Consider the following 20,559-nt stretch of genomic DNA (forward strand, 5'->3'; position numbering starts at 1 on the left):
ACTATTCTTACGAGTTGTGAACGGCAGTGATCTCCGCACCGAATGTTACAGTTTGTGTTTTCCTGTGGAAGGAGGTGAAGGAGGAGGGTAGGGAGATCTTTTCTTCCGTGGTGGTTTGTTTGGTTTGATAACACTGCTCTACTAAATAAATGATGCAATACACTTGGCACCATAACCGGTTTAGCTCATTCTATAATACACACGGACTCCTCTCCACATGGGGACATGAATCTCTTTCTTAAAATAACTGTAATACTGTCAAAGATGCCATAATTCAGTTAATCTAGCTATTTCCATTGTGGGTATAAATTGTGTGTATATGTATTTATTTGTTTTTAAATTCTTATTATGGGATACTTCAAACATACATCAAAATAAGAACGTATAATAAAAATTACCCCATTGTATTTATCACCTGGTCAGAATATCTTCCAGCTATTTGGCCACTCTTGCTTCCATGTATATCCTTCTTCCTTCACATTATTTTGAAGCAAATCCAGTTACAGGATAGATTTGTTTTTGTAAATATTGTTAGATACTCCCTCAACCACCTATTTATATATATATAAATATGTTCATATATATATATATATCCAGGATTTTTATCTGAGTTAGAAGATGGATTCTAGCTTTTCTGAAATTGGGTAGTTGCACGGAGTGCAACTTTTTGGGAATCATTTAAAATAATTGCCTTGTGTTTTCCTAGGGTCATCCAGGAGTTCCAGGTTTCATGGGGCCCCCAGGGAACCCCGGGCCACCGGTAAGTAATTATCTTGAATCTCCTCCTCTTCTGGCCTTGTCATTTGTGCATACTTCCGTACTCCCTGGAGGTGGTATCACATGGACAGACCTCTTATTTTAAAGAGTGGGCTGACACCTGAAAGGTGTCTGGGGTGAAGTGGAAGTGCAGGTCGCGGCGGCGTCTGGGGTGAGCCCAGAGGGGCTTGGCTACGTTGAGGGACAGTGCAGTCAGAATGCTCTCGAGACGGGGGCATTGGCAGGGATGCACAGGCTCCACTTACTGTTTTTCATCCAGCTCGGGTTGGGGGAAGCCTGGGATAATTGCAAGGTTAGGCTCTTAAGTAAGAAATGTATTATAGAAGCAACTTTCCCTCTTCCGTAGGAAACTGTCCCATGGTGAGAGGCTCAGGGAATCACAGAGTGTCTGTGCAAACCCAGACTTTCTTGGATTTACTGTAATTGATAATAATAACTGCAAGTTATTACTCTGTATTATTACTATTTTCAACAGTTCATTCGTTGTCATTCTAAGGCACTTGTTATCATTCTAATCGTAGCAACAGCCTTTAATATCATCCCACTTATTCCCATTGACCCTCCTCCCCCTCCAAACAAATGTTCCCCTTGCTCTTCCAGTAGCTGTGGTGCTACCATTGACTGATGCCCTTCTTGGCAAATCTACCTCCTTTTGGTCTAGGTTGCTTGTCTGTCTCCACCTGGTTCGTGAGTTTATCCAGCATCATGCAGGTGTTTATTGAGCCTCTACTTTGTGCCGTGGCTTGGACTGTTAATTGCCTTTGGGAATGGGTGCTGAGTCAGCTGCCCATTCAGGTTTAGGGGCCAGTCATGCAGAAGAAACTCAGGAGCAGGCAGCTAACCCTCCTGGTCAATCATGCATTGTTTTTTAAGTGTTCATGATGTTATATATAGATACCAAGAAGACAAAGCTCTTTACTCTCACAGTTTATTTTCTGGTGTTCTGTTAGCATGCTTCTTCCAGTAAAACCCTCACCCTGTTCCCAGCCTGCTAGCTTAGCTAGATTCCAGAGTCTAGGATGCCAAACGCTTCTGGCAAAATTATGTAAAATAACCCAGATTTGGAGTAGAAACGCAATTATTCCGTTAGATGTGTAATTTTCCCCTGCAGCAGCCCAGATGCAGGGGAGCGTGAACCTTAGGCTGTTCATCTAAATATTATCAACATCTTTTTATTTCGTGAACATTTACGGTGTCCTCACCTGGTCACGGAAAATAAGACACACCTCCTACAACTGTGTCAGGTTTCCTTGAGGTCCAAGACCATGGTGTGGCCATTTCTGTATCCCTAAAACTTTGCCAGCACCTGGTATGACATAGGCATCCAGTAAACGTATGCAAAAGGACTAAATCAAGACTGCTGGAAAGGTGTCGATGAAGTACGGTGAGACCTTGCTCATTTGTTATCCCATGCTTAGTTATTACCTGCAGTGCTTCCGGTCTTGAGTTGGCCAACAGACACACACAGAAGAAGACCACTGGCATCAGACTTCTGCTAACAGAGAGCCCTTTATGGAGATCTCTGAGTGTGTACCTGGTGCTGGCTGGCTAACTCTTTGTATGTATCACCTTACTCAGTTCTCTCAACAACTCAAGTTAAGTCAGTGCTGTCTTCTTCTTTTTTTTCCTCTTTCTCCATTTTACAAAGGAACTGAGATGCAGAGAGGTAAAGTAACTTCCCATCCAGCTAGTCAGTGGGGACCCAGGACATGGGCCCAGGAGCTCTGGCTCTGAGGGGGTGCACTCCTAACTGGCGCCCTCAATTCTCAGTGTGCTGAGCACATTGCAAACATTGCCGCATTTACTGCTCACCTCCCTGTGGCATGGGCAGTATCACCTTCTGCCTCCTGTGGATAAGGAGACGGAAGCATCAGAGCCGGTAAGAAGCAAGGCATCGGTCAGTCTAAAGAACCTCTACATTTATCACCCAGCCAGCCCAGCTCCTAATTCATTCATTTATTCAAGAACTATTGAGTGTCTACTACCTCCAAGGCACTGTTTTAGTTCCCAGTAAACAAGGTGATAAACACTAAGGTGTCAGATGGACACAAAGGCTGGAGAAAACTAAAAGCAGAAATGGGGCGTTGAGGAGCAGGGACTTGCAGTTGGGGTCTGGCAGGCAGAGAATGTCTCACTGAGAAGCTGATACCTGAGCCAAGGTGTGGACGAGGGCAGGTTATGAGCTCTGACACATGGGGGTTTAGACTGCAGGCGGAAGGGGCAGCACGTGCAGTAACCCTAGGGCAGAAGCCTGTCTGGGGCTCACTCTGCACCACTTACCTGTGTACAGCTCCCCTTCCCTTTATCCATCTGTGCGTCTCTTCATCCTTGGACTGTCGATACAGGCAGTTGCCTTCCTTAGCTCTCTGGAAGGTAAATCCAATTGTGTATTTCTTGTCTGCTGTCCTGAAATGTTCCCTGACGTTAGCTGAAAATGTCCACTCTGGAGTGAGACCATTTACTCTCCTCTTGTGGATAATTAGCTGGTGAATGCTTTGGCCTCTCCTGAAATGCAGCTGCTGTCCTCCCGACGTCTTTGTATCCCCAGAGGCTATCCCAGCCTGATGGGGAAGGCAGAAGTACCTCTGAAACACTTACAGTTCAGACAGCTGGGAAGGGGCACAGGATCTAAGGTCTGTGCATTGCCTCATGCGCAAAGAGGAGGTGCTGATGACCTCTGTTCAGATACACAGCAAACTGGCTTTCTGCTTTACCACCCTTAGGGAACAGATGGAATTGCCGGAGCTGCGGGACGGCCAGGAATCCAGGGATCCCCAGTAAGTTCCTCATTGGAGAGGATGTGCCTTCAGTTTGTGTTTGGACCTTCCCAGAACCCCAAGTGTTTGCCAGCCCTGCCCTGGTCCTCCCTAACTCCTGTGGCTCACGTTTCAAAGGTCTGTTCACTACTGGTCGACCACAGGAGGAATTGCTTTACGTTAGAACCCTGGTTACCTCGCCTCTAAATTAAAGGTTTGGATGAAATGACCTGGCAATCTGTGATTTCAGAATTCAGCTTACAACCAATTCAAAGTGGTCCAAGGTTTAGCCCCATCTCCCTATTCCTTTTCGGTGTGGTTTCTATTTGGAAGAGGCACAGGGGAGGAGAAAGCCCTGGAGCTACCCCATCCCGAGCCTGTGGTATGAGCCAGGTGGTGTGTCAGGCAGGAGGTAGCTACTGTTATCCAGTTGTTCAAAAAGCAGAGTGAGGGCTTCCCTGGTGGCACAGTGGTTGAGAGTCTGCCTGCTGATGCAGGGGACACGGGTTTGCACCCCGGTCCGGGAAGATCCCACATGCCGCGGAGCGGCTGGGCCCGTGAGCCGTGGCCGCTGAGCCTGCGTGTCCGGAGCCTGTGCGCCGCAACGGGAGGGGCCACAACAGTGAGAGGCCCGTGTACCACAAAAAAAAAAAAAAAGAGTGAAATTAAGAAAGCGGAAGTCACAGGTCAAGGTCCTAAAACTACACAAGTGGAGGTAGTTGGAATCCAAGACTTTTGTCTCAAACACCAGCATTATATTCATTGCTTGAAGCTGCCGGGACCATTCTTGGTTTCAACACCATAAGGCAAAGGTGAACCTCAGTTTAGCAGGCACTGGGCTCGTAGTCACTACATGCATATTCACTTAAAGGAATTTACGGTCCCTTGATATCCCTTATCTCATCTGACTGTCCTATCAGTAGGAATCATTGTCTCCATTTTATAAATAAGGAAAGTGGTCATAAGAGAAGGAAAACTACCAGTTCAGGGTCACATGGTGAGGAAATGTCAGAGCTGGGTGCAAACCCCGCTCTACAGAAATCTCAGTGTCATGTTCCAGGTAAGGCTATTGCTAGCAAGCAGGTCAACCCTGCCCTGGTACCTCTGGACTCTGGTGCCAGGAGCACTTCCTCCTCGGGTGAGGAAGACAAAGCCCAGGGGGGTGATGTCACTCGTCCAAGGTCATACAGGAAATTGATATCCAAGTCGGGAGTTAAGTCAGTTTGAAAATTCCCATTTCAGCATTCCTTCTATCACTCCGCGCTGCCCCACTGTGTGGGATGGTCGGGTTAGGGGCAGGACGGATGTCGAGATTGAAAACTAAGAGCCACGTGGTTCTTTTTACGATCATCATCTAGCTCATGCTTTTGCAGCAGCCCACTGAGAAGTCCCAGGATGAATAAAATATGAACCATACCGCAGACAGCTCTTTATTGATTCTCAGACAGAAAAAGATTTCTCCCATAAAAACGAATGGACTATTTGCCTGAGGAGAATAAGATGCGGGCCCCAGATGTAAATCCTAGGAATTAAACTACATTAAATGAGATATCGATTCTGTCCTGGCAAGTTATACCTGTGCTTGAAGTTGCCCGTGGTCTTGGTATTTCCACATAAACATCAAACCAGAAAACAGCTGAAGTTTTCTTAGCACAAATAATGAGTATTGGTAGTTAAAAAACAGAAATAAAGTTAAATAGGGAATAGTTAAAAATATATATACACACACAGAGAAATCTAAAACATTTCTATTGCATTTTGAGTTAAAACACATAAACCATTTGCCAATCTTTTTGACATGGGATGAAGGCCGTCATTTTTATTTCTGTTCCCCTGAATAGAGTCTCTTGTCATTATATTGTAGAAAGAACATCCACCCATTTACTATTTGTTGTCTTTTTAAAAAGTGGTTTGAGGGACTTCCCTGTTAAGAATCCGCCGGCCAATGCAGGGGATACTGGTCCGGGAAGATCCCACATGCCGCGGAGCAACTAAGCCCGTTCACCACAACTACTGAGCCTGTGCTCTAGAGCCCATGAGCCACAACTACTGAGCCCACGTGCTGCAACTACTGAAGCCCGCGCACCTAGAGCCCGTGCTCCGCAACAAGAGAAGCCACCGCAATGAGAAGCCCGCGCACCGCAACGAAGAGTAGCCCCCGTTCGCCGCAACTAGAGAAAGCCTGCACACAGCAGTGAAGACCCAATGTAGCCAAAAATAAATAAATAAAAAATAAATTTATTTTTTAAAAAAGTGGTTTGGGTGTGTAACAACACCTGTGAAGCAATTTGAATGTAGGATCCTAGTTTGTTAGGACTTTTTGCAAATCTTTTATAGCTATCTTGTGGTACAGCTATCAGCTATCTATTTAGACAGTGAATGTCTCATCTTTATCAAATATTTTCAACATCTTAATTTGCGTAAAAAGATCATTTTCTTTTTCAACCTGAATTTCATTGGGCAACCTAGTAAACAATTAAACTGTGTAGTTTCCATAGCAAACAACAAGTGGTGAAAACAGGCTTGGGAACAACCATACTGGCTCCTTACTGAGGCTTCGACTCACCTGATTGGAGCAGAATGACCCTAAGTAGTAGATATTTTAGTCTTGCGGGCCATACGGTCTCTGTTGCAGACCCTCAACTGTGCCACAGTCAGGCGAGATCAGCCACAGACATTACGTAAACTAGCGGTGAGACTGCATTCCGATGAGACTTTATTTGCAGCCACAAGCAGAGGGCGGGAGCTTGCTGACTCCTGTCCTAGATCACTGGTGCTTTCATAGCAGGGTCTTGGCAATAATAAGCGTCCAAGAAGGGATCCAGGAAGCTCTGTTGTCAATATGTAAAAACACCTACCTAGGGTGAATATGTGGCCCAAGTTGACCAAAAACCCCACTTTATTTGTTAATGTTTGTAGGTGTCGTGATATGGGGAGGGGGTGAATGTTTTTTTTTGTCTTACTGTTATTATTTTGCATTGGTGTAAGTGGCAATATGTCTAGACGGTCTCAGATATCATGCAGCATAAGTTTACGGAGATGCAGGTCATGCCAAATTGTTATCAAAGCAAATGCATAAACATAGCATTCCATTTTTTAAGAGCCAAGAGTAACCTCCCAACACGAATAGGTAAAGTGTTTTTTTTCGTTTTTTGTTTTTGTTTTTTTTGGGGTTTTTTTTTGTTTTTTTGTTTTTTTTGGTTTTTTTGTTTTTTTGTGTTTTTTGGGGTTTTTTTTTTTTTGTTTCTTTTGAGTGTAGATACTTTTAAGAATAGGTTTCAACAAACCAGTAGTGAACCTAAAACATTGTTCATTCTTCACTAGTTCCCGAAGGTCTATGAAAATAAATTCTCAATATCTGTTTTATTTAATAAATTTATTTATTTATTTTATTTTTGGCTGGGTTGGGTCTTCGTTGCTGCACGCAGGCTTTCTCTAGTTGCAGCGAGCAGGGGCTACTCTTCGTTGCGGAGTGTGAGCTTCTCAGTGTGGTGGCTTCTCTTGTTGTGGAGCATGGGCTCTAGGCGCGCGGGCTCAGTAGTTGCGGCTCACAGGCTCGGGAGTTGTGGCGCACGGGCTTAGTTGCTCCACGGCATGTGGGATCTTCCCGGACCGGGGCTCGAACCGTGTCCCCTGCATTGGCAGGCAGATTCTTAACCACTGCATCACCAGGGAAGCCCCTCAGTATCTTAATGAGGTGATACTGGTATCTTTCATTTTCTTCAGATTTGGAAATGAAAGTCAGTTATTGAGTTTTTATTGAGTTTAACTAGTACTTACTAAAGAAAGTGTGCTTTGGTCCCCTCATTGAACACTTTACATGACAGTATACTAAATCTCTATGAATCTGAAATAAATATCAAAATATTTTTGCTTTTGCTTTTCTTCCAAGGGGATAACATCACAACCTTTAAGAATATTTCATTTTGTGTGGAATGTGGATTAGAGTTTAAGCCAGACATTCGTGTTTTATTGCAAAAGAAACACTAGCAGGAAATTATAAAGTTATCAGGACTTTCAAAATACTCATGGTAGAGATGCAGGATGATATAATTATGCACATTAGAATAAAAATGATAACACCGATTACCTCATCTGATGTCGAAACTCTAGTTGACACTGATGTGTATTTTTGCTGAGTAAAATGAGAAAGGAAGTATTAATGCACCTTGGTAAACACAATCTTTCAAGGTCTGTTTCATGGGGGAAAGGGATACTAAAAGCAAGCACTGATGATAAAGAATTGGGGAACCTCTGGATAAGACGGTGGCAGTAACAAAACCACCTGTTACCTGTGCCCCTGGTCAGCTGGTCAGTTCTTTACTTGTCTTGAGTGCTGTACGCAGAAGCCCTGCAGGTGCTACGGTCTGTGCTGTGAGGCGGTCTGGGGACAAAGTGCAGAGTTGGATCTGGACCCAGGTCTTGTGGACCCCTAAACTTCTTCCCAGTACGCCTTCCAAGCACTAATTCCCCGAGTCTATGTAATAAGGCCAAAATGAGCTCCGGTCTGCACACCAACCTGCATGATTGTGCTCTGTCCAGGGCCCCTCCCTGCCCTGCAGGGAAGCAGTACCTGGAAAGGAACCAGGTGGACGAGGCAGATGCAGAAGCACTAAAGACTCCTTCCAACCCACGAAGGCAATTCTGGGTGAGATCATTTACCTCCAGAAAAGCCAATCCCAGAAATTTAATGGTGTTTCGTGTCTTGGATCTTTTAGGGGAAAGAAGGTCCTCCTGGCCCCCAAGGCCCATCTGGATTACCCGGAATCCCAGTAAGTGGCATTTTTTTTTTAAATCTAGTTTCTCTACTGCAAAAATAAGCAAAGAAAACTATACTGCACCATTGTAGACACAAAGCATGTTTACTAGGGAAATTTTCAGCATTATAGAAAATTAGAAGAAAAATAATACTAACCAAAGCCAATTTTAGTCTCATTCTTCCTTTATGTATTTGCTGTTTACTTATGAAAATAAAATTTTCATCTCTTTCTCTCTCCACACACACATCAATCAACAGACACATACATACATAATTGTGATAATTGTGATAATATAAACATTTTCTGTTTTCCACACTGGTATTAAATGCTCATAAATTTTACATACATTCTACCCAATAAATGTACCATAATATATGTGATTATTCTTCTGTTGCCTCATAAGTCTTATAACTTCTAAAAATCTACAGTAGATCATTTTACATTAGGTTTTTATTTTACAGTAGATTACTGTTTTACATTAGATTATTATTTTATTTCTATAGGATGGTGCCCCAAAGTGGAGTCTACTGGTCAGAGCACAATAATATCTAAGGTTCTTGATACATACTGCAAAATTCCTTTCCACAAATGTTGTTCCGGGCTTTTCAATTTAATATACTTCTCAACAGGGTCAGACGCTCCAGTATGTTAGAAATAAGGCTGCTCCAGAGAGGCCACGTGCTGCCTTCTTCATTGAGAATAAATCCTTGTGTGGCTCCTCGTCTGGCGTGTACCTGCAGCTGAGACCTCTCCTGGACACAGCCCCACCCCTGCCCTCCACGGGGCATCCTTTTGTTCCAGCCATACTGGCTTCCTTTTGGTTTCTAGAACACTCTGCACCCTCTCCTCTCTAGGCCACAGGGCCTTTGCACATGCCTTTCTGTCCACCCAGAATGCCCTCTTGTCACCTCTTTCACTATTCAATGCCTTTGATCTTTTCCAGCTCATCCCAGGCATCACTTCCTAGAAGTTTCCTCTGCCCCCCAGGCTAGGATAGGCTCTCTTAGTCTCTTTTTCCTTACTTCCTACGTGCCTGTCTCAGCTGGTAGTCACATGTCTATTTGCGTAATGGTTTGATTAGTAACCACCTCCACCATTATTCACTAATTGATTTGCTCATTCAGCACATACTGGTTAGGCACCTACTGGGTGCTGGATCTGGGGACCTAACAGAAGAGTGCCTGGTAGTCATGGGGTTATGTTCTGGGTTCTGTGGGACCAGGCTTTTGTTCCCCACACGTGGTGGGCACACGGCAAATATGACTTAAATAAATATGTGGATGCATGAATTGTTTTCCTAGAGCCCTTCCTGCTTGAGTGTCTGAAAAGTGCTACTGTTGGTCGAGCAGGCATTTCCGGGGCATCACCAGTAGCCGTCGCTGCAACCACACAACCCCGGAGGTTAAGTAGCCTGTCCAGGGCGCACAGATCTTAAAAGACAGGCTGGGATGTGAAACCCCGGTTGGTATACAATGCAACGCTGTAGCCTAGTGTGTCATAGCAGCTAGGAAATACTTGAGTTAATTCCAGGAATAATAAAGCTACGGAGAGAAAATTCCAGTTTGAATTTTCTGCCAAGCCCTTATGATCAAAGTCCTAGGGTGCTGGACAAGAGAGAAGTGACCTGAGATATGAGTACACGATTTTCTTAGTAGTATCCCTCCTCTCTCCCAGCTTCCCTCCTTCCTTCTTTCCCTCCAGTGCTCACCCCATCTGCTCTCTGTTATCCTCAGAGGAAAGCCGAGACGACCTCCCTGGCACCTCGTGAACTCACCCTGTTTTCCTCTCTGTCTCTTTCTCAGCCCTGTCCTGGACACTCCAGCCTTGTCCACACCCCTTCCTCCCAGCCACTCTAAACAACTTTGCCTTCCTCCAGGTCATCGCTATGTAGAAAACTCTTCCTCTCCCTCTGCCCGGGCAATAGGAATCATCATAGCTTTCACGCACATTGTGCTAACCACAGGGCGGGCTCAGTGCAGAGAGCTTTCCACGTGTTCACATGCATAAGCCTCACCACACCCCACTCCTCTGTTCATCCTGAGGTCTCGGCTAGACATCATCTTCTCCAGGGAGATGTCCTTGAACCTCCCCAGTGGGGTTAGGTGGGGATCAGAGCTGTGCTCTGAGAGCACTTCCTTCATAACCCCTTGCAGCACTTGGGATTTACAATCATAAATACCTGTTGGGGGCTTCCCTGGTGGCGAAGTGGTTGAGAGTCCGCCTGCCAATGCAGGGGACGCAGGTTCGTGCCCCGGTCTGGGAAGATCCCACATGCCGTGGAGCGGCTGGGCCCGTGAGCCATGGCCACTGAGCCTGCGCGTCCGGAGCCTGTGCTCCGCAATGGGAGAGGCCACAACAGTGAGAGGCCTGCGTACCGCAAAAAGAAGACCCTTCATATATGCCTTACAGCTCCTCCCCTTGAAGTGTAAGTGTGAACATCCCTTTAATTTATTAAAGGTGAAGAAATGAGGCTCTGAGAAGTTCACGGATTGCTCAGCAATCCGGCAGTCGACGAGAGCAGTCTCTGTCTCTCGGAAGCCGCACCTCCTTCCCCGATGATTCAGTAGAGGCCGCACTCAGCCCTCTTCTGCGTCGCCTGAAGCGGCGCTCCTGCTGCTTCCGGGAGCCAGGTGTCTGCCCCGGGGCTCCCCTGGGGTCGGCTGCCCTCCTTCCTGCGCGTGTCTCACCTGGGTACGTTGGCTTTCTCTTCTGTGCGTGGGTCTCCTGACCCTCCCCCCGCTGCTCCATGCATGGGAGAAACGGTTTCTGGAGTTAATCTCTTAATTGAAAAGAGGATCCGTAGTGCGGGGCTTCCGAGTCAGCCCAGCCGGCTTACCTGGCGTTACCATGGTCATGCCGGGAGCAGAGTCTTAACGAGTTACGGGTGCGCGTGGGGCATCGGCTAGCGGCCCGGATGGTCAGTAAACTTACGTTACCGTCCTCAGTGCTTCCTGCCAGCGCCCAGGCACTGGCGTTAAAGGCACTGATGAGGAACGATGCACGATCTCGTGCGTGCCGGCCGCAGCGGGAGCAGCTGCACTGCTGGCGCCGATTACCGATGCCTGGTTTGCTAAGCGTTGCAGGTGGTGGCGTTGATTCTGAGCCCCCTCGTGACTCTACCAGACAGGTTTGTCATCTGTGTTTAGGAGAGGGGCCGCTGCGAGCTGAGAATGTCAATAACTCACCCAAGAGCATAGGCATAGTTGATGCAAGTGGGGTTCAAACCTTGCTCGGTGTGACTCAGGTTCCCCTCTGCCTTGCTGCCTGTTGCTTTCCTTCCCCGGAACCCGCCCAGCCCAGGTGACCCAGGACTGGAACCTGAGTCTGTGTGATGCTGTAATCATTGTCCTGATCTGCAGAGATTCCTGAAGAAGAATGGTCTCTTAGATTAAACAGGAGGCTTACAGTGTCTTACTGAGAGCAGGAGGTGGGCCAGTAGGAGGTGGGGAGCAGGTGGGGGATTTGTAGCTTGATTTCATGGAAAGAAACGTGACATGTTCGTGGCCTTCCTGTAGCCCGGACGTGGCCCTGGCTGTCATTCACCTCGCCTGCTTGTGGCCCGGGAGCTATCGGTGCTCTACCGCAGGCCCCTCGGGTCCTTGTCATCTCCATCAGAAGCCGCCTCCTCGCCATGGCCAACCCAGGAGGCCCAGAGATGAGCCCATGTTGTCCTAGGTTTGACTTCATGAAAATGTCCAGTAGGGGCTTCTTTCCATCTATAGCAATAATAATGCAATTTATTGCTTTTGCACCGTGTGCCAGGCGCCGCCAACCAGAGATCCAAGCCAGAAGCGTGGTGCTGGGGGAGAAACCATGAAAAATGAAGCCAGTTCCGCCTGTTGTGTGTGACTGTAGCTGTGCACCAGGCAGAAAGGCGTCTTTCCTTCCCTCCCTCTTAGCGTCTTCGTCTAGATAAACAATGTGAGTTTATCTTGCAGGGAGAAGAAGGCAAAGAAGGCAGAGATGGGAAACCAGGGCACCCCGGAGAGCCGGTAAGGGACTCGAAGGTTCTTACCATTTACACGCCAGATCAGCCATTTCTCAGAAGCAACTACTCTGTGTCCAGAGCTACTATGAACCGGGCACAGTGAGAGTTATTTGTTGTGCATTTCTTCATTTACTTCTCCTGAGAACGCTGCAAGGTAAACACCGCTGTCCCCATTTTACAGCTGAGGAAACTGAGTCTCGGGGAGTGAACTCTATCCTGGGGCTCCTGCTTTTTTTTTTTTTTTTTAACTGCCTCTGCAGCCTCCATCCTATTGATGTGGAAGGGAACTGGGCAGGTGAGCACTGGCTGGAGTAGAAACCTGACATCCGAAAAGCCTGTTAAACCCCTGAAAGCCTGAGCTTCCCCTGCCATCTCTAGGGGCTGCGAGTTTGTCCTTTCTTCGACATTGGCATAGAGGTTTTTTTTTTTATCTTTCTTTTTTTCTTTGGTTGGTTGGTTGGTTGGTTGGTTTTTTTTTCTCCTTATCTTTAATGTCAGCTGCTGAGCCACACAGCGAGATGGACTGTGTGCTGCTGAGGACGTCTGTCTCTGTGGCCCCAGCAGCTATTGGCTGGAAGTGTGCAGTGATTTCTTCAGACGCGCCTCTATGACCTCGGCGTTGTCCCTCCTGAGGACGGTCAGCCCCTCTTGAGTGTGGATCTGGGCTGAGTGATGATGCTGAAGGTTCATTTCCTAGCAGCAGTTTTGTCTTCACAAACCCCTTCCATAGCCTACACACCGAGGGGAAGATGGCAGGTGGCCCCTGGGGCTTAGAGACCTGGTTCTCCCGACGCCCACCAGCAGGAGACAGTTACTGATGGGGTGCACCCAATAAATACCATGCAGCTGTGCACAAGATGGGGGATGTTTTCTAGATACAGACATGGGACTTCTCCAAGATACATTGTTGAGTAAAAAAGCCAGGGCACAGAGCAGTGTGCTTAGCTGCCCTATTTTGTATGAAAATGGGTCTGTGTATATTTATCTAGCATTTACATAAAGGGACTCTGGGAGACTCCAGAAACACCAAGAGAAGTAGTTTCCATCCATGGAGGGAAGTGAGGACGGGTGATTCTGAGCACAAGCGACATAGGGATGGGACGTCAATTTTTGGTCTGTAGTATGTTATTATTAGCTTTTTAATTTTTGGAGCCGTGTGTGCAGTGCTTATTGATAAAATTAAATTAAAATATTTTATGCCAAAAGTACAACCACAACCAGTAGAAGAAACTGGCTTTGGATGCTGGCTTCACTCCCTACAGGCTTTGTGACCTGGCTTGAGTCAAAGAGCATCTCCCGGCTTCGGTTTCAATTCAAATAGAATGAGAATAATAGTAGCAACTTGCTGGAGTTGCTGGAGAACCAGATGCGGTGAGAAGTTGGTTAAATGCATCAGGCTTCTCTAACTGTTAATTAATTTAGTAAGTTACTTTTCCAACTGCTCTAGTTTTAACTCCTGGTGAGGTTAGAACCTCAGAGCCTTTAGAACCAGTAAGTGGAATTACATAACAGTCTCCACAGCAAGGCTTGTGCTCCATTTAATTTGTGCGGCCGTAACTGTTATGACTCACTCTGCGTCTTATGCAACCTGCCAGAAGTACCTTCTTTATCGCTTTTCCCTGTTTGCCAGATGCCGAGACCAGGACTCACTGCCTAGGGGAAAGTAAGAGCTTAGGGCAGCGAGCAAAGTAAACAGCTCATCTAAGCTGCTGAAGGCTGACGTCCAGCCGCGCAGCCCTGGTGGGCAAGCGGCAGTTAGCCAGGCTGAGGTGGCAAGGGAGCAAGAAGCACAGGTATCGCCACCGCGGCTGACAGCTGCCGTGTGCGCACCGAGGGGGTGCTGAGCGCCTCGTTACATTTGCCAGTGTAAGCCCCAGGAGACCCCTGTGGGGCGTGGGTGTCACTGTTGGCCCAGATGAGGAAACTAAGGCACAGAGAGGTCAGGTAGGCTGGCCGAGGTCACACCGCTGGTACGTGAAGCATCGGGACCCGCGCCCTGAAGGCTGACCCCAGAGCTCGGTCAGCGCAGAGAGGGACCCGCGCCCTGAAGGCTGACCCCGGAGCTCAGTCAGCGCAGAGAGGGACCCGCACCCTGAAGGCTGACCCCGGAGCTCAGTCAGCGCAGAGAGGGACCCACGCCCTGAAGGCTGACCCGAGCTCGGTCAGCGCAGAGAGGGACCCGCACCCTGAAGGCTGACCCCAGAGCTCAGTCAGCGCACAGAGGGACCCGCACCCTGAAGGCTGACCCCGGAGCTCAGTCAGCGCAGAGAGGGACCCGCGCCCTGAAGGCTGACCCGAGCTCGGTCAGCGCAGAGAGGGACCCGCACCCTGAAGGCTGACCCCAGAGCTCAGTCAGCGCACAGAGGGACCCGCACCCTGAAGGCTGACCCCGGAGCTCAGTCAGCGCAGAGAGGGACCCGCGCCCTGAAGGCTGACCCGAGCTCGGTCAGCGCAGAGAGGGACCCGCGCCCTGAAGGCTGACCCCAGAGCTCGGTCAGCGCAGAGAGGGACCCGCGCCCTGAAGGCTGACCCCAGAGCTCGGTCAGCGCAGAGCGGCAAATCAGCTTTATTCGCAGAAAGTTATCCTGAGAGGCTGTCACTGACAGTCCAGGATAACCGAGGCCCTCGGTCTGCACTCAGTCTGTTTGTGGAATGCCTTTTCCAGACAGGCCTGTGCCAGGCGCTGGGCGTGGACGGATGGAAGGCCAGGTCTGCCCTGGGTAAGCAGTGGCTAAGTCAGCGCATGGAAGGCCAGGCCGGTTCTGCTGGAAGCAGAGGGGGCTCGGCAGCTGTCCCCAGCACTGGTCCAGAGCTCACCTGTCCGTTGGTTCTGGGGTCTCAGCGTGTGGCCGTCCTGACCTTATCACTCTGAGCTGCTTGGGAGAGATGGGCAGAGGAATGGGGGCACCAGAGGTCCCCTGAGAGCAGACCTGGAGACCAGGATGGGGTGCAGGTGGGGTATTTGGAGACGATCCCAGGAGCATGGACAGAGTGGGGAAATGGAACGAGGAAAGAAGGAAAGCTGCTGGCAGGCCAGTGGGCAGACGTTCCAGGGGGCACCGCGGGTCCACTCCCCCGGAGACCAGCTGAGGATGTGAGAGGAGCACACCTGGCCTCCCCGGTCCCACCCCTGCCGGGAAGTGGGCTAGGGTGTTCTTCATCAACTTCAGCCTTTCTGCCTGGGGGTTGCTTGTTGTGGCATGAACTCCCACGCACTCGGGCCTTCAACGCCTCGGAGTCGAGTGCCCCAAAGGCTGTTCTGGGCACGGCCTTCTGCCTGAGTGGGAGCTGATCAACAGAGTGACAGGAGCCCTCCCGGGGAGCTGGGGGGTGGCTGGGAAACAGCGGCACTGCCTACTGGTAGTGGGTGGTTAATTTCCACTTTGACTTATTCCTTTAAATCCCTTAAATTCCTTTAAATACATTGGGGACATGGATGGACAGACAGTAGACAGACAGATGATGGATGCGTGGATAGATACACAGATAGATGGGTAGATACGCAGCTTTTAGAGTTGCCCGTTCCGTCATTTTTAATAGGAGGCATTTGAGTATTAGTTACAGTGTAGAGTGAAGTACAGAGGCTCTGGAACCAAAATGCCTGCGTTAGAACCCCAGCTGTGTGACCTTGAGCAGGTCACTTAACCTCTCTGTGCCTTGGAGTTTTGCCTGGGGCAGAACCAAAGTGCCTCCCTCATGGGTTGTTGTGTGAAGCGCTGGCGTTGTGCCCGGCGCATGGAAAACCCTCAGCAGTGTGTGGTTGTTATCCTTTGTCTGCTGGCCGCTTGGGCCGGTGATGGCTGTCCCACTTCACTGTGGGGCAGGAGCCAGGCTCGATCACAAAGACCTACGTCAGGGAGGCTGTCCTGAATTTACAACTGAGAAACAGATCCAGGGAAGGGTAATGACCCCCAAGATCACACGGCTAGACTTAGACGAGCTGGGACAGAAGAAGAAACAAACTCGGGAGTCAGAGCTTGGCCCCATCCTCCTTCCCCTGTAACTTTCACTCTGAATCCACGGATGCCCTTCTCCCTCTCTCATGCCCCGCCATGGACCCCTTCTGGACCTCCAGGTTTATAAGCTGTGAAAATGAAGGGGGACTTGGGCGAGTAGGCCCTCCTGTTACCATGGAGGCGGGGCCCGCATGCTGCCCATCTCCCCATCAAGCACACATGCCCCTTCACCCACTTTCCCGGCTCACCCCAACCCTCCCTCACCTCTCACCACTTTATCTGGACTTCAGCAGTAAACTGCAGGCCCCCTGTCAGCAGGCACTGCTGCCAGGCTGAGGAGAGCCTCCTTTCGGGTGTTGCTGGGGTCCAGTCTGGCTTTGCTGTTTGTTAACTCAATGAAACCATAACTTCTTTGAGCCTCAGGTCCCCATTTGTACCATGCAGTCGTCACCAGCTGCCTCGGGGCGGTTTTGTGAGTAGGTATAAAGCGGTTTCTAACTTGGGCGTGTACAGAATCTCTCATGCAGACCAGAACCCTTCCAAGGATAAGAAGGGGCACCGTGAATGGGTGTTTCAAAGATGAAACCTGTGTAACCAGCGCCGTCCCAGGAAAACCAAGAACATAATGGGCAGGGCTACACAGTGCAGATTTCTATGGACTAAAATGGACCACAGTAGCAGAGGGTAGGGTTGGCAGGGGGCAGAGACTGGCTGGTGGAAGTATGATGCTGTGAAGCTCCAGCAGATGAGAACAGGAAGGTCCTGCAAATGTTGTCTTCAAGTTCTTCTTTTCTTCTTTATCCTCAGGGCAAAACAGGAGAGCCAGGTCTGCCAGGACCGGAGGGTGCCCGCGGTCCCCCTGTAAGTGCTGAGCGTGTGTGTGTGTGTGTTGTCCACAGTGGAATAAAGCCATCAGTCACTTGGCTGTGACGCGTGGGTAGGGTCCTCTGAGGCTGCCTGGCTGTGGATTCCAGAAGTACCTCTCTGCTAAGACCTTGGTACTTCTGTGCAGTAAATCCCGTCCTTTCGCGTGCCATTGCTGTAAAATTTATTTTCAGACTTGCACCCATCGTTACTTGTTGTTCTAAGTTTCCTTTGTTCTTATCCTATTTATTACAATTTTAATGGACTTCCTCTGCATGATAGAACCTAAAAATGAGTCTCAATTTTCATTCTGAACCCTTTTCACAGCTAAAGGGTTTTTCCCCAATTATAACGATAACTCCTTCTCATTGCATAACAATAACAAATGATGATGGTAATAAAAAGAGAAAGAGTAAGAAAAGTAATGTTATAGAGAAGAAAATAGTTACTTATAATTCTATAACACAGAAGTAAAGCTCTGTTAACGTTCTAGTATGTTTTTTAGTCTTTTTTTCTATGTATGAAATTTAAATCTACATCTATCATTTATATGTCTAAATCTGTATCTAGCTGTCGAGCTATTTATTATAAACATATACAGACACCTTTTCTTTTTTTCTTTTTAAGAACCACCATTTCATCTTTTTATTATATAAAATTTCAAACATATACGAAGTAAACAGAATAGTGAAATGAACTCCCCTGGGCCAGTCACTGAGCTTCAGTCATCATTATTCTGCTTCACATCTACCTCTACTCATTTCCTACCCCCTACTCAATACTTTTCAAAAGTTCTTTGCTATAAAATTTACACACATCAAAAAATCTTAACTGTATCATTTGGACAAATAGATATACACATGTAACCCACACCATCATTTCATTTTAAGCCCCATGGTTTTCTACAGGGGTCTAAAACAAGACTCAACAACTTGGATCCCATTTTAAGGTCAGGATGGCCAACCCAATGCCAATGGCTTAGACTGCATGATCAGTTAGCAGTGGATCTGTTGAAGGGATGCTGAGGTAGGGAGGGGTACACTGTTATTTATATATATGCATAAAAATCCACAACAGAGCAGAACAGGAAAGAAACATACCTTGCAAGTAAAGGAGTTGGACTTCGAGTGATCTAGGAAAGAAGATAAGCAAGGCCACAAGAGAGAGAAGAGACTTCATAACTTTATAAACTCCATGAGAAAGAGAAGAGACTTCCTACTTTTTAGCTTTCAGATGGCAATTAGAGGAATCCCAAAGCAGGGCCTAAGAGGTTGCCTTGATCGCCAGTGTTTTAAAGCTTCTCCACAGCCTGTTGAAAAGGCTCGCGCTTGACAGAGGCTTCAGCGCATGTCTTCACTCTCTCCTACCTATAAAAATGAACCCTGTGTATTTTGGGGTTGTTGGGTTTTTTTCGCTAAATGCTTTACTCCTTTATAATTTCAAAATTGTTTACAAAATTCCTTAAATTTTCTTTGGAAACGAATAGGGTATTCAATAAAAATCTTAAAATCCAATTATCTGGCAAGAAGTGGGAGATCAAAATGCTAGTTCTATTTCCTTAATCTGTTTTTCTGTTAAAAAAAATCAATAACTCACCTGGCTAGTATTCAATAAGGAGGAAATAAAACACAAAAAATACTTTCCTTTTCCCCAACTCTCCTTGCTTTTCACCTGCCTGCATCAGGAGAAGAAACCTAAGAATGGGGACTGCCACCTCTTATGGGGGATTCAAACACAGAATTAGTGATTTTTTTTTTTTAAGGTCGTTTCTGGTTTACTGGAGGGTGGGTTTTTTGTTTTGTTATATTTTTCTTTTTTCAGCCATGGAGATCCATTTGCTGGGAAGTGTGCTGGGGCAAGATCCACCTCTCAACAGAGAGTTGTAAGGAATCCTACTTCAGTGCAGGACAGAGGTTAGAGACCCAGGGAGTTGAAAGAACACCCACCTCCTCTGGCTGGCCCGGCGCGAGCTTGGAGATAGACAGACCTGGGCTCAGCTTTCACTTTGTCATTTATTAACTTTGTGACCTGGGTCAGGGGGCCGTTCTGAACCTCTGTTTCTTCTTTTATGAAACGGGCATCAGAACAGCTCCCACTTCTATAGGGTGGTTGTGAGTACTAAAGGAGAAGATAAAACACGTGAAACTCCCAGCCAAGCGTCTGGGACATTGTGTGTAGCTCCCTTAGTTGGTGCTTCTGTCCATGATTATTTGGGAGGAGAGCAAGCAGGGTCCCTGCCTCTGCACTGGCTGGATCTGGGGAAGATGCTGGGCCCCAGGAGGCCCTGTCCCTCCCCAGGGGAAGGGAACTGGCCTATTTTGAACAGTGGAGAGCACTGCACTGTTTATTTCTTTTTCAATCCTTACGGCAACTCTGCAGAAGTGGGTTCTACCCTCATTTTACAGATGTGGAAACTGACTCCCAGTGAAGAGAAGTAAAGCACCCAAGACCCACAGCTAGAAAGTGGGGAGCCATGGTTCAGTTCCAGACATGACCCCGAAGTCAGCCCTGCTCCATCATACTTAATAGCATGTAAAGCCCCTTTCCATAGATTAGTCCTGCAAAGCTCTGCCAGGTGTGTATTTTTATTATCCTCGTTTCATAGATGGTGATGTTAGGACTCCAAGGGGTAAGTTGACTTTTCCGAGGTTACAGTGGTTCAATCTGGAGTCAAATCTAGGCGACTTCATGCCCTCCTCCTGCTTTTCCCCTGCACCTCCCAGGCTCTGAGAGCTTCCCTTTCTGTTGCACCGCCCTGCGGCCTGGGAAGTGACCTTCAGAGCCTCCCTCCTGAGACCACCCATTCTTATCCCCCAAGCGGTGAGGACCTGGAAAGAGAAAGCGTTTCCAGGGTAACAAGCATAGCCACACAGCAGTGGGGCTGCTAGGCCACAGCTCTCATCCGATGGCCAGGCCAGAGGGCTGTCTTCTCCCCAGTAGGGTCTTCACTCGCTTTTTGAAACCGGGAGATAAACTCAGGAGATAAGGCCTGAGAAGGGCCTGGTGGCATCAGCTGGGAGGCGTTTGGCCTTGGCCTCAGAAGACCCTGTTCGGCCACACACTGCGCCTCCCAGAGTTGAGTGTGGCAGTGGACAGGCTTTGAATCGTGGCTCCACTGCTTACTCTCTGTGGGATAGATCGGCCTGAGCTTCTTTTCTATTCAGTGGGGAAAGTGAATCCCATCTTACAGGACTTCATTGCACTGAAATGGGAGCGTGTCCTGTGGCTGCAGCACATGCGCGGTAGGGGCTCCGCAGCTGCGGTTTTCCTCTCTTCCCCCTGCTGCGGCCTTGCTCCTCTCTCCCTGCCTCGAACCTTCCTTATAGCGAGTGAGAGGCTAGGACGGGACCTCGCCGCTCACTGTGAGGCCACCTCCGCACTGCTCGGAGAAGTGCACGAGTCCCTGTGCTGTGCAGCCCCTGTCTGTGGGGCTTGTGTTGACAAGTGAAATTAAATTC

The 20,559-nt window shown here is 48.1% G+C and overlaps 1 protein-coding gene across 4 annotated transcripts in view; it reads left to right on the forward strand.

Moving 5' to 3' along the window:
• The window catches only part of COL22A1 (collagen type XXII alpha 1 chain), a 261,534-nt gene that overhangs the window by 219,752 nt on the left and 21,223 nt on the right, over positions 1 to 20,559 (forward strand). For 3 of the 4 annotated variants that reach the window (XM_079902136.1, XM_079902139.1, XM_079902137.1), the window contains 5 exons: positions 707 to 760; positions 3,501 to 3,554; positions 8,252 to 8,305; positions 12,232 to 12,285; positions 17,045 to 17,098. In XM_079902136.1, coding sequence (XP_079758262.1) covers positions 707 to 760; positions 3,501 to 3,554; positions 8,252 to 8,305; positions 12,232 to 12,285; positions 17,045 to 17,098 — 270 coding nt within the window. The remainder of the gene's footprint in view (positions 1 to 706; positions 761 to 3,500; positions 3,555 to 8,251; positions 8,306 to 12,231; positions 12,286 to 17,044; positions 17,099 to 20,559) is intronic. The other variant, XM_079902138.1, reaches the window with a different exon arrangement.

The sequence above is a fragment of the Stenella coeruleoalba genome (genome assembly GCF_951394435.1).
Source record: "Stenella coeruleoalba genome assembly, chromosome: 17".
Taxonomy (NCBI): Eukaryota; Metazoa; Chordata; class Mammalia; order Artiodactyla; family Delphinidae; genus Stenella; species Stenella coeruleoalba.